The 17,481-nt window shown below is 35.7% G+C and overlaps 1 protein-coding gene across 2 annotated transcripts in view; it reads right to left on the reverse strand.

The window, feature by feature from the left end:
• Positions 1-2,380: 2,380 nt before the first annotated feature.
• The window catches only part of LOC140514263 (all-trans-retinol dehydrogenase [NAD(+)] ADH7-like), a 42,071-nt gene continuing 26,970 nt past the window's right edge, over positions 2,381-17,481 (reverse strand). The window contains exons 7-9 of one of the 2 annotated variants that reach the window (XM_072624422.1): positions 16,294-16,429; positions 10,932-11,070; positions 2,381-3,457 (exon numbers count right to left, since the gene is read on the reverse strand). In XM_072624422.1, coding sequence (XP_072480523.1) covers positions 3,433-3,457; positions 10,932-11,070; positions 16,294-16,429 — 300 coding nt within the window. In that variant the 3' untranslated portion in view covers positions 2,381-3,432. Of the gene's footprint in view, positions 3,458-3,487; positions 3,967-10,931; positions 11,071-16,293; positions 16,430-17,481 lie in introns of those variants that run through there. The other variant, XM_072624420.1, reaches the window with a different exon arrangement.

The raw sequence follows: 17,481 nt of genomic DNA on the forward strand, positions 1-17,481 counted from the left end.
CCCTTGATATATATAATATTTGCACATATGTGTGTATGTATTTTGGTATATATATTTATATATGTGTATGTATATATGTGTGTATATATATTATACAGATATAAAATTGATCCTCCCAATAACCCTGTAATGTGGGTGCTATTATTATCTCCATTTTATCAGATATGGAAACTGAGGCTCAGAAAGTATTCGATAGACATTATGCCACCTAGAAACAGACTCAGGGAGATGAAGTGATCAAGTTGGCTCCACTTCAAAAGAAAATTCAGCAAAGACATTTGCCTATAAATCAGCATAGCTTAAAAGATGGTCTTGCAGAATTTCTAAAATTTAGTACTGGAAAGGGCCTCAATGGTCAACTAGTCCAACTTATAAAAGAACTATCCCTACAATACATTTTGCAAATGGTCATTCAGTTCCTCTTTGAAGACTTTGTAATTCTTGAGGCAATTCATTCCACCTTTAGTTAGCTCTAATTTTTTTTATAATGTTTTTGCTGATATTGAGCCTTCCAACTTCAACTCTTTAGGGTCACATAGAACACAATTAACATTTCTTCCACAAGTTCTCGAGTGTAGCAATCATAACCTTTCCACTATGTCTTCTCTTTTCCATGCTAAATTTCTCCAGTTCCTCCATATGATAACACTCCTCCTCCAACATTTTATTTTAACCCTTGATATGAAACTCAGCCAGTTAAAAGAGGGTTACCCTGAATGAGAATATAAGAGCCCCACCCTCAGAAGTGCACTTTGTAGCACCCTCTTTCTGCTGCATTGACTCGTGTCTCTGTATTCCTCAACACAGAGCTGGCCCTACGTGAATTATTCTCTATGTTGGTGTGTATGTCTTACTTGTATTTTGGGTTCCCTTGTCCTCTCTTCCCTCTCCCCATCTTCAGCATTTTTTGCAATAAGCTTTCCATTGCTTTGGCTCCTACTGCTTTACATAGTTTCTCAGCATCTGAACTCATCAAAAGGTTTGCTTTTCCACCAGTCTGTGGCTGGCCCATAGACCTTTTCTTAGGTAAAAAGTGGGTACCAGAACAAAGACTTCATCTATTGACAGCTGCACCTACACCAGGAGAATGTGGCACTGTGAGCCAGCTGTAGAAAGCAATGGTCAGTGTTGGAATCCTACAACCTCCTGGAAGGGGACTCCTTTATGCCAAAGGACTGTCTCAAAACAAGAAGAGAAAAAGATAGCATAGGACTGGACATTGAAATTCATAAGTCTAGTACAAGAAGCAGAAGTTCACACAGTCCAGATGTTCTAAACCTTTCTTGTGTATTGGACCTCATTGACATTGGAATGATGCTTTTAAGTGTATAAAACAAAATACACAGGATTCCAAAAAAACCCCAATTATATAGAAATATAATGAGCAAATTTTCTTCTTAATCTAGATTAAGATCTCCTGCCATAACTCCTGCTATGTAACTTACCACTGAAGATTTGAGATGTAGGAACCTTGTAAAAAGATGCCTTAAGAAAAATGGCACCATTTTGGAGAACAATCTGGAATTATGCTCAAAGAGTTGCTAAACTGTCTATAACCCTTTGATCCAGCAATGCCACTACTAGGTCTATCACCAAAGATAATCAGATAAAAAAGAACCTATATGTTCTAAAATATTTATAGCAAGTCTCTTTGTGGTGACAAAGAACTGTGGGGATGGTCATCACTTGGAGAATGGCTGAACAAGTGGTGGTATAAGATTGTGATGGAACACTACTGTGCTGTAAGAAATGATGAGCTTGAGGATCTTAGAAAACCATGAATAGAACTGCACCAAATAAGGAAGGGTGAAATGAGGAGAACCAAGAGACCACTGTATACAGTAAAAGCAATATTGTTTTAGAAACAATTTTAGGTAAGTCATTGTGACTATTATAAATACCCAGGTTATCTACAAAAGACCCTATAAAGGAAGATGCAATCACATTGAAGTATGTATAGAATGATTTTACATACATAATATATGCATATGTATGTATATAACATAGGCATATGTACACATATACACATACGTATTTATATATAATGGTAGCCATCTTTAGGGTAGGATTGGGAGAGGGAAGAAGAAAAGGAGAAAAAAGTTACACAATAACTTTATTATATATTTAAAAGAGATAGCAAGTTGTACATAACAGATTTTCAGTTTCATGTGCAATTGTCTTTTTTAAAAAATTCTACTGTGTTATAGAAATGTTTGTTTTATTTCATAAATTAAAAATAAAGCAAAGTTTAAAAAGGAAATATTAGATATAATTTCACATTCAGAAGAACTTATATCCATATAAGCAAAGGGATATCAATACATAATTGACTTTATTAAAACTGAACTGCATAATCATTTGGAAATTCTCAAAAAAGGAATTCAGAATATATTTTTATCATTCAATTCAAAATTGCAAAAATGCACATTTTCTTTAAGCTTTGATACTCATTAAACATTCATCTTAAAATTTACATCAAATTATTTGAAAATGTTTCTTGAAATGAATTACAAAAATATATGAAATTGTATGAAATTACTGTCAGCTCCTTGACGGCAGAAATTATTAGTATTATTCCTTTTTGTTTTGTATCCCCAGTGCAAAGTAAAGGGTGTGGTACACAAAATATACTGTATAAATGCTTGTTGACATGAAACAAATGCTCTACTTTCTGTAAAATATGCATTCATATTTCTTAATTGAAGCAGGTGAACTGTATCATATGAAAAATGAACTATTTTATTTTATGAATTCAATTTGCTTTTAAAAGAGGTGCTCAAAAGTATTCATATTCTTTGAAACATGAAGGGATAAGACAAGGAAGATGACAGATGCAGCCTTTTTTGTTTAGTACATATAATGTAAATACATGTAAGACATTTGTATATATGTGTGCACATTTTGAAAACATAATTTGATGTCTTCATAAGAGCTTCCTTGTCAATACTTCATCTGAAAGATAATATCTGGTTTAAGGTATTACAATAACATCATCCCATATGTCTTCCCTAGCTCATTTGAAATAGATAATTAGAACCCTAGAAGGAGTCGTCCTTTATGCTCTTATTAATTTGATGCATGGATATTATCATTTCCCTTAAAACTTCTACTTCAGTAAAAAGTGGAAAAAGCCTATATCTTTATCTAATGATCTCTAGTCCAATATAAACCATTTTCTTCAGATTAAACACCAACAATCTTAATATTACCAGTAGCATCCTACTATTATCCCAGATAAATTAAATTATGCTAGTGACTGCATTAATTCTTAATTTAAGAAATTGAGTCTATTTATTCTAACATACTTAATTTCTGTCTTGTGTCTTCCCCACATGAAAGAACCATATATGCTCTATGGTTATTATTTGAAAGTGAAACATCACAGAAAGAGACTTCTGATGGATCCACAGATATCTCCTATAACTTCCAAGTTCAAAAAGTTAGGACTGTTCGAATGCTGAAAGAAAAAATATTAGTTTCTATTAATAGCTTGTTTCCAGCTCTCCCAATAAGAGTAATTTAATATTGGGGCCCACTTCTTATAGACCATACTCTTTAGTGTGCACAGAAATAGTAAATGAAAAATTGCTACTTCATTTCAAATGAAGTACTGCTCATTAAGTGAATGATGAATCTGAAAGATCAATTTGCTAAACCTGGGGGCTAGGGGAGGGCACAGTCAGGAAGCTAAAGGATATTTGGGGGTCAGTGAGGCCTAAGGCCATTTCCCCTAGTCTTAAAAAAGAGGTGTCTTTTAGATGTAAAAGCAGGTCTCAGGTTTTACGCTTCCCAAGTGAGAGAGTAGGAATAGATGAGCTCTGTGTCCTTCAAAATGTGAATCAATGAAGTTGTGATACTTTGCTCTTCAGGAAAATAAAATGCATAACACATATACTGAAATACTTGGCAAAGAGGAGGAGCTCAGGCAGATTAGCAGATTTATATAATGAGGATACATTTCTTCTCCTGTAATTAAAAAGAGAGAGAGATTCTTGTCTCCTACATGATACAATTAAATGGAACCTATTCCTGCAAAGAGATCAGAAAATGAGGAAAAGAATCCTTATGTACAAATATATTTAAAATAATTTTCTTTCAGTGGAAAAGAATTGGAAACTGAGGGGATGCCCATGAGTTGAGGAATGACAGAATAAGTTATGATATATGCATGTGATGGAATACTATTGTGCTATAAGAAATTATGAAGAGGATAGTTTTGGAAAATTCTTGAAAGACTTGTATGAGCTGATGCAGAGTTAAGTGAGAAGAACCAGGAGAACAGTTGAGAGAATAACAAGGATACAATAAAAACAACTTTGAAAGCTAAAGGACTGTGGATCGACTGTGATCAATTCCAGAGTACATGAAACATGCTACATATATATGTATATATAGATAATATTTATATATACATATAAACATGTACACACACATAGAGATATATCAATATTTGCAATACATATGGCATTTTACAAGATGTTTGTGAGAACTTACTTTGCTTGAATCTACATATTTATTATAATAATTTTTTCTTCTTTTTCATTTGAGGTTGGGAAGATGAGAGGTAGAAAAGACAGATTTGGGTTAATTGAAAAAAATAAAATAGAAGATCAGTAATAAATAATTACTAAGGTTCTTTTCAAACTTCCAGATCCTTCAATGGTCTTCTAATTCTTAGAGCTTAACTGCAAAAGTTGATGTAAGATGGCAGAGTACAGACTGAGTCCCAGCCAAACAACTTTAAAAAAAATCTCAAATCAAATTTTAGGATGGCAGAGCCAACAAAAGTTTAGGTACAGACATTTTTTCCAGCCTAAGACAATTTAGGAAGTCTGCAGGAGAGATCTGTGACATCAGAGTGGGTGAAGACCTGCAGTGTGATAGGAGCACCAGCTGTGGGCTTTAGAGGTAGCCACCACGCAACAGCAGCAGCTTCAGGGGCTCTCAGTTCAGAGACAGTAAGGGGGTCAGACAACTAATCAGAAAGAGATTTGGGGGACCCTTTGTTGTGCACTAGGTATGGCTGATGTTGATTTGCATTACCTATAACCAGTTGTGGGTCACAGTTTTAAAATGAAGTAGGGACCCCGGCCACAGTTCCAGAGTCAAGAGGATTGCTAACATTTATGACTGCAGGAGAGCAGAGGCCCTTCCTGAGTAAATACCAGAGTGTGGACCAAAAGAGCAATGACCATATCTCCCCCAGGTTCATATCACCTTGGAAACATCAAAAACTTGTAGACCCCCAGAACTAGCTCAAAAATAGCAGCACAGAAATGCATGAAGCCTAGGACAGTGCCTTCTCAGCTGCAGGTGATGAGGGTCCAAATTTAACATAGAGTTGAAAGTGAAGAAATAGGCTGGGAAAATGAGCAGATGACAAAAAAAAGAACAACTATAAAAAGCTATTATGGTGGAAGGGAAGACCAAGACACAAACTCAGAAGAAGACAACAATGTGAAAACAGTTACAAGCAAAGCCTCAAAGAAAAATCCTAATTGGATGGAAGGTCAACAAAAATTCCTAGAAGAGTTGAAGAAAGAGATGAGTGGTAGAGGAAAAATTGAGAAAAGAACTGAGAATGAGACAAGAAAATTATGAAAAATAATGAACAACTTGGTAAAAGAGGCAACAAAAATACTGAAGAAAATAATAACTTAAAAAGCAGAATTGGCCAAATGGAAAAAGAGGTACAAAAGCTCACTGAAAACAGTAAGTCATTAACAATTAGAATCAGGCCAGTGGAAACTATTGACTTCATGAGATTTTAAAAAAAAGTTAGAAGCCTAAAAAAAATGACGAAAATGTGAAATATCTCATCACAAGTACAAGTAACCTGTCAACAGATCTAAGAGAGATAATTTAAGAATTATTGGACTACTGGAAAGTGATGATTAAAAAAGAGTCCAGATATTATATTTCAAGAAATTAACAAGAAAAATTGCCCCATATCCTCTAGAAAAAGAGGATATAAAGAATCTATAAATCATTTTCTGAAAGACATCTGAAAATGAAAATTTCTGGGAATATGATAGCTAAATTTCAGAGCTTTCTGGTCAAACAGAAAATATTGTAATCAGACAAAAAAGAAACAATTCAAATATCATGGAGCCACAATCAGAATCACACAAGTTTTAGCAGTTTCCATGTTAAAGAAGTGGAGGGTTTGGAATGTGATTTACCACAGGGCAAAGAAGCTAGCATTACAACCAAGAATAACCTACCTGGCAAAACTGATAATCCTTCAGGGGGGAAAATGGATATCTAGTGAAGTAGGGGCACAGCTGATAGAACACCAGGCCTGGAGTTAGGAAGACCTGAATTCAAATGTGACCTCAGATACTTACTAGCTGTGTGACACTGGGCAAGTCACTTAACTCTGTTTGCCTCAGTTTCCTCATCTGTACAAACTACTCCATTATTTTTGCGAGGAAAACCTCAAATGGGGTCAGGAAGAGTCAGACATGACAGAAAAACAAATAAATAACAAATGAAATAGAAGACTTCCAAGCATTCCTAATGAAAAGACCAGAGCTAAATGGAAAAATTAACACTGAAATACAAAATTCAAAAGAAGCATGTAAAAGTAAAACATGAAAGAGTGATCATAAAAGACTCAATAAAGTTAAACTGTCTCAGTGGACATTCCTATATGGGAAGATGATACATATAACTCCTAAAAACTTTGTCATTATAAGGCAATTAGAAGGAATCTGCATAGACTCATAGGCATGAGTGTGAATTGATTATATTGGGATGATCTCCCCTCTCCAAAAATAGAGTGTAGGGGTGAGAAAGAGGGATCCACCGGGAGCAACAGGAAGGGAGAAGTAGACTAGGGCAAGTTTTCTCACATAAAGGAAGCATGTAAGGAAGGAGGGGAAAATAGAATGGTGGCAGGAAATACTTAAACCTCATTCTCATCAGAATAGGTTGAAAGAAGGATAAATATACATACACACGCACACATATACATACACATACATATCTATAGCTTTAGCTATATTTGTATACACATGAACACTCAGTTGGTAGAAATCTGTGTTACCCAATACAGAGATAGAAGAGGAGACAATAAGAGATATGTGTTGGGAGAATGACAAGGGGGAGGATGGATTAGGGGAAGCAGTGGTTGGAAAGAAGACAGACTTTTGAGGAGGGACAGGATAAAAGGGAAAGATAAACAAAGAAATGAAATGGAGGGAAATGCAGTTAGTAATCATAACTGTGAATGGAATGAGAGAAGCTAGCCTATGGAACAGAAGCAGATAGCAGAAAGGATTGGAAAGCAGAATCCAACAATGTAATGTGTACAACACACACACACACACTTGGGACAAAAACACACACACAGAATTGAAATGATAGATTAGATCACAGTCTATTAAGCTTCAACTTAAGTGAAGAGGACAGGAGTGGCAATCATATTCTCAGAGAATGCAAAAGCAAAATTAGACCGAATTGAAAGAGATAATCAGGAAAACTACATTTTGCTAAAAGGTGCCATAGACAACGAAATATTTTTAAAATGTACAGCAAATTTCTCTAGTAAAAGTCTCGTCTTAAATATATAGGAAACTGAGTTCAATTTATAAAAATAAGATCCATTCCCCAACTGATAAAAGGTCAAAAGTTATAAATAGGCAGTTTTCAGAAGAAGAAATCAAAACTATCTATTATTATATGAAAAATGTTTTAAATCACTACTGAGTAGAGAAATGCAAATCAAAACAGCTCCAGGGTACCACTTCACACCTATCAGAAATGACAAATGCTAAAGAGAATGAGGGAAAATAGGTACACTAATAAACTGTTGGTGTGGTTGTGGAGTAGTCCAACCATTCTGGAGAACAATCTGGATACTATGTCCAAGGGCTATAAAATTGTACAATTTGGCCACTTGCTAGGTCTATTCCCCCAAAGAGATCAGAGGAAAAGGAAAAGTACCTATGTGTACAAAAGCTTTTTAGCAACTCTTTTTGTGGTGGCAAAGAATTCGAAATTATGAGGATGATTATTAACTGGGGAATGGCTGAACAAGTTGTGGCATGTGATTGTGATGAGGTAGTATTTTACTACAAGAAACGATGAGGGGGATGGTTTCAGAAAAATATGGCAAAACCTATATGAGCTTTTGCAAAGCAAAATGAGAAGAACCAGGACATCATTGTGTACAGTAACAGTCACACTGTAATGAGGGTCAATTGAGAGACTTTTGGATACTCTGATCAATAGTATGGTCCAAAACAATCCAAAAGACTCATGATGAAAAAAATGTCATTCACCTCCAGAGAGAGAACTGATGAATTCCTGGTGCAAACTGAAGTACAGTTTTCTCATTTTCTTTATTTTGGATTTTTTTTTGGGTAATATGACTAGCACGATATGACTGATTTTACACGTATAATTGATATGTTGGTTGCCTTCTCAGTGGACAGTGAAAGGTGTGGAAGGGAAGGAGCAAATCTAGAATTCAAAATTTAAAAATAAAAGAATGTTTAAAATTAATTGATATATTTTCAAAACTTGACTCACTTCAGAAGTGAGTTGCAGAAAGGAGGTTATTTTATAATTTTGGTTTTTAACAGTGCCACCCATAAAGGGAGTTCTTTATATTCACCAGCCTTGACTTGTTGGATTTTATCAACTCTTTTCTAAACTTCCTATTAGTCTTATTGTTACAGATCAAATTTTTTTCTTTTTATTTATTTTTTAGTTTTCAACATTCACTTTTATAAGATTTTGAGTTCCAATTTTTTTCTCCCTCCGTTTCTTCCCTCCCTCCATCCCAAGAAAGCAAGAAATCTGATGTAGGTTATACATATACAATTATAGTAAAAATATTTTCACGTTAATCATGTTGCAAAAGAAGAATCAGAACAAAAAGGAAAAACCAAGAGGAAGAAAAAGTGAAAATAGTATGCTTTGATTTGCATTCAGATTCCATAGTTCTTTCTATGGACATAGATAGCATTTTCCATCATGAGTATTTTGGAATTGTCTTGGATCGTTGTACTGTTGAGAAGAGCTAAGTTTACAATAGTTCATCATAGAACAATGCTGCTGTTACTGTGAATAACGTTCTCCTGGTTCACTTCACTCAGCATCAGTTCATTCAAGTCTTTCCAGGTTTTTCTGAAGTTCACCTGCTCACTATTTCTTATGAAACAATAATATTCTGTTACATTCATATACCATAACTTGTTTAGCCATTTCCCAATTGATGACCATTCCTTCAATTTCCACTTCTTTGCCACCACAAAAAGAGTTGCTATAAATATTGTTGTACGTGTGGGTCCTGTCCCCATTTTTATGATCCCTTTGGGATACACACCTAGAAGTGGTATTGCTTGATTGAAGAGTATGTACAGTTTTACAGCCCTTTCCACATAATTCCACATTGCTCTCTAGAGTTGGTTGGATCAGCTGCTAACTCCACCAACAATACATTAGTGTTCCAATTTTTCCACATCTTTTCCAACACTTTCCATTTTGCTTTTCATACATCAAAATTGAAGACATTCTGTACTTTCATAGAGCTTCTTCTCATCACTGTCTTATTCATTCCTCTAACGCAAGTTAGTTGTCTACTGTGCTATATTGAATAACATATGTAATAGCATTTGTATCTATACACAATTTCAGATGAAGACAGATGTCAGGATTATCATGTGACTTTTGGCAAATCACTTAATCTCCCCAATTGTAAATGAAGAGGTGAGGCTAGGTGGTCCCCAAAATCCCTCTTAACTATAGAATGTTACTATGATCCTATGATTTGGTCAAATAATTGGTTAATTGGAAAACAATCAGTTTGTCTGATTTCAAATGTTTTCCAAGTGGTGATTCGTTGTTTAGAATGTTCAAATCATTTTTTTGTAATGGTTTTAGACCACTTTACTCATGGAGACATGTACTGTCTATCCCTTGTGATCTGACTCTAACTTTAGTACATAAAGGAGACATAAAGACTGGAGAAGGATGAGAGAGAAAAAAACTCTGTGATTTTCCCCAGTGCAATGGAAATTGCTTTTTGACAATGAACCTTTTGTCCTTGTAACCTTCAATGCCATTGGGATCCAGAGAAATGCATGATGGGAGATGGAGCACTGTGCACAATGGACTTTCTTAGATAGTTATGAGTAAGTATAGGCACCAGGAAATGGGGATGGAAAAAATATTCTTTTAAAGTAATCCAGTTTTCTCTACTTTGTTAACCCAGTACTCATTTTTGAGATCAAAATCGAACAGATTCTGTCCTGTTACAACACTCCATATGCCATCATGTATTTCTCTTTGTCTGAGAAGTTTCATAGGCTATATTTTATATAGAAAGGTTCTCTTTTCCTATTTCCAGGGTCCAGTGAGACAGTTTTGGTATAACACTCAAGTCATTCACTATTCATATCCATCTTCTGCCTTTATCTTCTTATCAGCATTGGGATTTGATGCCAAGAACTCTCAGGATTAATACAGACAGTGGGGATTATTTCATAAAATCATGTCTTAGAGACCATAGATGTTATCGAGAAAAACCACATCATTTTAAAGAGAAAGTGAGTAGCATCAGAGAGATGTAGTTGTCAAAGATCATATAGTCAGCAAGTTACAAGACTGGGATTTGGACCTAAATTATTGGACTCTAGGTCTAGACTTCTCTATGCTACCCTGCACCCAGGTGACATCAGCAAAATGAACTTCCATTTTTTGAGGGAAACAGGATTTAATAGATCTGATGAATGAAAAAAATGTATGGAAATTCAAAGGAAAACATTATGTTCATGTGGGACAATCCAATATTGATCCTATAAGGATTTTCATTTTTGTGGAAGTCAGAAATTTAAAAAAACCCCACATAAACAAGATGATTGTTTCCAAATTCTGTATTATACAAATTGCAGTTTTGAGTGTTGTAAACATAAAAAACATACCTTTCTCCTTTGTTGAGCATATCAAATCCATCCCTGATTTTGTTGAAAGGTAAAACATGGGTTATTAAATGGTCCAAGTCAAATTTCTTTGCCATGTAGTCAGCCACTAGTTTTGGGAGATCGTTTCTGGTTTTCCAACCTTAAAAAATTAAGCACCAGTATTTTACTTTTGTAAACCATTAAAAGTCAGTCAGCCAAACATTTATTAAGTGCTTACTATATGCCAGGTATTGGGGGGGCACAAAGGAAGGCAACAATAGTTTTGCGTGAAGAGTTTACACTCTAATGCGTGGCAGAGCATTGAGTGGATTGTCTAGGGAAATAAATGGACAAGAGAAGGGGTTCGTGTGTGTGTATGTGCGTGTGTGTGCATGTGCGTGTGTGTGTGCGTGTGTGTGTGTGTGTGTGTGTGTGTGTGTGTGTGTGTGTGGTTGGGTTGCTGTCTGTACTGGTGGCATGCCCAAATGGATGAGATCATGGATCCATACAATATTAAATTACATTTTACTCTAGATTTAAATTTGACAACCTTTATTTTATATGATGTTATTTTTTTGTATCAAAGGAAAATCTAATGCTATATTTGTAGTATATAAAAGACCCTTTTTAGAAGAAAAGGATAAAGTGAGGGGGCCCAGATTCTTTCATGGCCATAGTGTCTTTTACAAAAAATCTTACTTCATCCAAGAAACCTTTTTTAGCTAACCTCATTCTGCAGTGATCATGTTGTCTTAGGTAAAACCCATAATAACCCATATTTATTATGTAGGGCTTCATGATTTACAAAATAGTCATATTAAAACTACCCTGTAATGGAGGTAATACAAATATTTTAAAAGTGATCAAACTAGAGCTCAGGGAAGCCATATTTATTCCTCTGTCACCTAGCTTGTAGGCGTGGGAATCTGAATTTCAGGCTGGATCCTTTATACTACACAAGATTCTGTTATAAAGCTAATACCATTTTGTGAGTTTTATCTCTAGTTTCCTTTTTAGTTATTGCTTTTTAGAATGTCTTATATTGCCAGGTTACAAAGTGCTCTCCATACCCTGTCTTGTGTGGTCTTCACAACAGTCCTCTAAGTTTGGCAGTACAAAATTGTCTCCATTTGCCAGAGACAGAAATTCACTTTCTCTTTCCTCCTCAAGCAGAGCAGGCAACAGAGAGTACAAATTATTCTTTCTTCCTGACATGATTATAGCAGGACTTGGCCCTTTCTCCCCTCTGTCTTTATAATTTTGGAAAATAGCCCTGGATAATTTGAATAACCCATCCCAGCTACTCTAGGAGATGGGGAACTATAGAAACGTTTAGGGATAAAGGGGGGAAACTTCCCTACTCCATGAAGTTGAGCAGGGAGTGCCAGCATGATGGAGAGTGACACTTCCTGGGTATATGAGGAGAGACAAGCCAAATAGAAATAACTCCCTGTGAGCCTACATAGGGTTAAAACAGTGGCATGCTGGGTCCAGATCAGAAGAGTTCACTGGAGCCAGTTGTTACATTTTCAGGACGAGGATTTACTCTTCAGAAAACAGCAAACACTCCATGAAAGTTTTTTTTTTGATATTTTTGATTATATATATTCAAGAAAGAGATGGAGAAAATATAAAAAAATCCAGATTAAACGTGTTCCATGCAAACATTTTCTTTTTAAGAGTTGGTTGTTAAATCTTTGTCAGTATATTAGTGGGTTAAAGGCAAAGACTGACCCAAGAAACACAAGAAAAAAGAGTTCCTATATGCCCTACCATCACTAGAATCCTCTTGTGTAAAGCTTGGTATTGTGAGAACTCTGTTTAAATGATGGCTTATGAAGAATGGATGAATGAGCTAGAGGGAAAATTGCAACTAGAGGCATCAATAGGAATGAGTGACATTAGCTGAATCCAGAATTATGCAAGTCTCTTTAGAGAGAAGGTTGTTTGGTCACTTTGGGTTTATTGCTACATTCTTTGGATTCAGATTCAAGTCCTATGAGTTTCCATTAATTCATAAATAAAAATGTTAATGTTTTAAAGCTTGTAAATCTATGTGATTTAAAAAATTTATTCATCTATTTATTATTTTAAATGTAATTTAATTTTTTGTTACATTTTAAGTTTTGAACTATCTTAGTCTTTCCCTATCTTGCACTATAGAAGGCCACCACCACTTCACACACAAGCTCACACACACACGCACACACATACACATGCACACATATACACACATAAAACTATACTAGGCACACTTCTATTTATCAATTCTTTCTCTGGAGGTGGGTGGCATCTTCCTTTATAGGACTTTTGTAGTTAATCTGAGTATTTATAATACTTAGAATAACTTGGTTGTTCACAGTTCCTTGCACAATGTTGCTGTTACTATATATAATGTTCTTTTGGTTCTGCTTGTTTCACTTTTCATTATTTTTTGCAAATCTTTCCATGTTTTTCTAAAACCAATTTGCTCCTCATTTCTTATAGCACAGTAGTATTCCATCACAATCATATCCCACAACTTATTCAGGTATTCCCCAATGAATGGGCATTCCCTCAATTTCCAGTTCTTGGCCACCACAAAAAGAGCTGCTATGAATATTTTAGAATATATAGGTTCTTTCCCTTTTTCCTTGATCACCTTGAGAAACAGACCTCCTAGTGAACTTGCTGAGGCAAAGGTTATACATAATTTTATAACTCTGGATGCAATTCTAGATTACACTCCAAGCCTGTGTGATTTCAAAAGGCAGTTGGTGCTTACCCAAAAGGGAGCGTCGTATATTAAATTACCCAGATTAGTTAGGTGGGGCAATAAATCACAGAGGTTTCTCCAGTTCAGCCAGGACCTTCTGTCACCTGGGAACCATTGACACCTGTTGAATCTGTAAGTTTTTAAGGAAAGGGATGCTATCTTCTACTAGTTTCTATCTTTTTGGTTTTATTTTATTTTTTTCTATTTTTTTATTTTTACCTTCACAGACTGTATAGTACAGTACTCAGCACAATGTACAGTCTTAATAAATGTTTCACTTTTTCTATAACTAACTTATAGAATGTCTGATCTTCAATAATGAGGACAAATATTAGGGAGAATACTGATTAAATTTTGATGTTTCTTATTCTCTTGGCTTCTCATTTTTCTGTTTTTTGTTGTTATTTATTTCAAAGAAGTTCTAAAAATAAATTTCCATTCATGGAAATGTTTTTACAGTTTTGCAAAATATAAACTAGAATCAGAATGATTTAAAGCTGAGATAGAGTTGAGATCATCTCTTTACAGGCAAGGAAACTGAGGACCTTAGAGGTTAAAGTGAGTTAACAAAGAGCAAAAACAGGGCTCAAAGTCTGTTCAACCCTAGCCCACTTCTTTATCACTTACATTTGCTGTCTCTCCAAGGTTTTAAGTGTGACAAAGAGCATTATAGATATAGAGAAGACAGGAGAGGTGGTGGATTTAATGGGGAGGATAATGTTGCATAGATACATTAAAAATTATGTTTGATGGAGATCATATATCTTAAGGCTAGATGGAAAAACTGAAAGCATAGGGAGGTTCTCCCCACCAAACCAAACAAAGAAGCAAAGTCCCAACAGATTTAGGAAATGCAAAGGACCAAATCCTGCAAAGACACAATTCATTTGTTCATCCTAGGTCAGCATAGGGAGACAGACAAAAGTTTAAAGTTCCTGGGGATGGGTCAGGAAGGTAGCAAGGGGAAGTTCCTAATCTATACTGGGTCACCACCAGACCCATAGTAGGGAATCATCATGGGCACAGGCACCAATTGGCAGCTTTGTCACCTTCTACCCTCTTCTGGGTCACAGATCCAGGGTGGAATACAGTTCCATGAGTGAGAAGCGAGAAGGTGAACTTTTGTCAATTTTTTTTTTAAAGGAAGCCAAGGACTTCACTCTATTGCCTAATTCAGATGAAATAAGCTTTCCCCAATTACCTCCTCCTCCGCTACCAGCAGCAACAGAATAAAGTTCAGCTTGTACTGATCTAGTATGGACAACAGGGTAGAAAAGTCAAGAGTGCTGCTATTTAGGAATATTACAATAGGTAAATTGTTTAACCTCTCCGACCTTCAGTTGTGTCATCTGTAAAATGGGAATAATTCTTGAATTAATGATCTCACAGGATTGTTGTAAGGAAAGTGCTTTGTAACTTTGAAACTCTATATCAATGTGAGTTTCTGTTATGGAGGTCAACTCATCTGTCGTGATATGAACCTACAGCTTTCAGATCCAAATTTGGATCTGAAAATGTGTGTCCATGGCCTTATAGGCATTACTGAGTGGAAGAGCAAATCAGTACCACATGCAGGAATGTAATTGAATATTATTGTGCTATAAGAAATCATTGTTATGAAGATTATGGAGAATTATGTTGACATATAAACAGATACAAAATTAAGAGAGCTAAACTAAGAAAATAATATACAAGGACTATAATAATGCCAATGAAAAGACCTTCCTCCCCCCATAGTGAGTATTGTATAATTAAAATGTTTGGGTGATCCCGAGGGAGAAATGAGAAAATGCTCCTCCCTCCCTTCTTTGCAGAGGTGGTAATATGGGTCTGGAACGTTGCATATGCTGGTCCACTTGGGGACGTGTTAATTTTGCTGAATTTCTTTCTTCTCCTCCCCTGTCTTTATTACTCTTTGTTACAGAGAATGTCTCTATGTGTAGGAAGAGATATAAGTATATATTTGGGAATTAAGCTGATATAAAAATATAACAAAAATTCAAATAAAAAGAACTTCTAGTCATAAAAATTCCTGCTAGATTAGGGGGTAACATTATTGAGATAAGTCAAAGTAAGACCTGGGTATCTATTTTTTTCTTGTTGATTTGTTCAAATTTTTCCTTTATTTTATTCTTTTCTCTACACTCAAAGATCTCCCACCCCACCCCCACCATGAAATGCTTCTTAAAATGTTATGAGATCATAGGCTTTCTCTCTTGGAAAAGGACAGGTCAGAATGTCCAATCCCTTCTATCTATGTGTCAATACCTTTCTCCTCCATCTTCAGATATTTCTGATACTGTGACTTCTCCTCTGATTGGTAAATTCCTTTCCAAGTCCAAATTCCTTGCCATTTCTGGACTGAAAAGCCTGGCTAGCTATTTTCACATTTCTCCTGCCTTTGCTCATGACTTTCTGGACTTTGCTCCTCACCCCACCTTCTCCTCTGGCTGCCTTGTATGTGTTGGCATCTCACATTAGATTGCAAGTTTTTTGAGACTAGAAACAGAAAATATTTTATTTACTTGCATTTGTATTCTTAGCACTGATCACAGTGCCTGTCACATAGGAAGCACTTAGTAAATTCTCTCTGTCTGAATAAAAACTCTGCATTTCTCAGTCACATACCACCAAAAATACATCCTTTCCAGGTGCGTCCAGTAAACACCAGTAGGGGATCATAGGTGAGCATTTTTGATGCTGGAGGATCGCCAACTACCACGCTGGTCCCATAGTTCATATGGCAAGAAGCCAGGGCATCAACCTGATATACAAATGAAAGAGCAAATATGTTTCTTATGGTTTTGATCAGAATGGGAAGAGATTTGTGCCTTGTTCCATTGCCACCAATTAGCACAGTCCCCCAAATGAATGGATCACCAATCATGTATTTACCAGGCAACTGTGCTGGTTATGCCAAACAAAAGAGTACTTCCCCTCAAGAATGCTGCATTCAATGTGTATGTGAGGCAGCACTGACCTATACACATATAAGTATAAAGAAATCAGAAAGTAAACTCAAGGTAATTTAGATATTGGAGTAGGGGGAAGGCATCGACAGCTTGGGAGATCAAAAAAGCCTCCTGTTGGATGTGGTGTTTGAGCTGAGATTGGAGGAAAACTTGACTTACAGTGACATAGAGATGAAGAGGGAGGTCGCTCCAAGCATGGGGTACAGCACATAGGCATGGAAAAAAGAGATGGCATGCCATGCCAAGAAACAGAAATATGTCCCCACATGTTTGCATAGATTTGGTTTCTTACATAACAAAACTTGTTTTGAATAGTGTAGAAACTCTGCATTTCTTAGTCCTCTGTCACTAAATATCTTTCCAGTAAAGGCAGGAAACAGAAGGAAGAATTAGAGGATCATAGATTTAGAGCAAAAAGAGACCTTAGAAATCTTGCCTAGCCTGATCAGTTTATAGATAAGGGAACTGAAGCCCAGCAAAATGAAGTTGTTGCGACAGAGTTCCAAGGGAACATGTGAATGAGCCGGGATTGAAACTCAGCTCTGGTGTGCCAAAGTTTAGACCTCCAAATTCAGTATTTTTTTATTTAGTGGCACACTGTTATTGAAAAAAAAAATCATGTTCACAATATTTCCATCAGTGAAATATGATCAAAACAATGTCACCAGATATACTGCCTGGCGTGAACCAACAATATAACTATGGTCAAAATCTTGCCCTAGTGAATTTAATAAAATGGACTTTGTTGATTTTTCCATTAAAGAATTCAAATTAAATAGAAAAACAAATCTGTCCCAAGAGGTAACTTCTTGCTTCCCATAGAGAAACTGAGATTAATGCACAT

Source organism: Notamacropus eugenii, chromosome 7, assembly GCF_028372415.1.
Source record: "Notamacropus eugenii isolate mMacEug1 chromosome 7, mMacEug1.pri_v2, whole genome shotgun sequence".
Lineage (NCBI taxonomy): Eukaryota > Metazoa > Chordata > Mammalia > Diprotodontia > Macropodidae > Notamacropus > Notamacropus eugenii.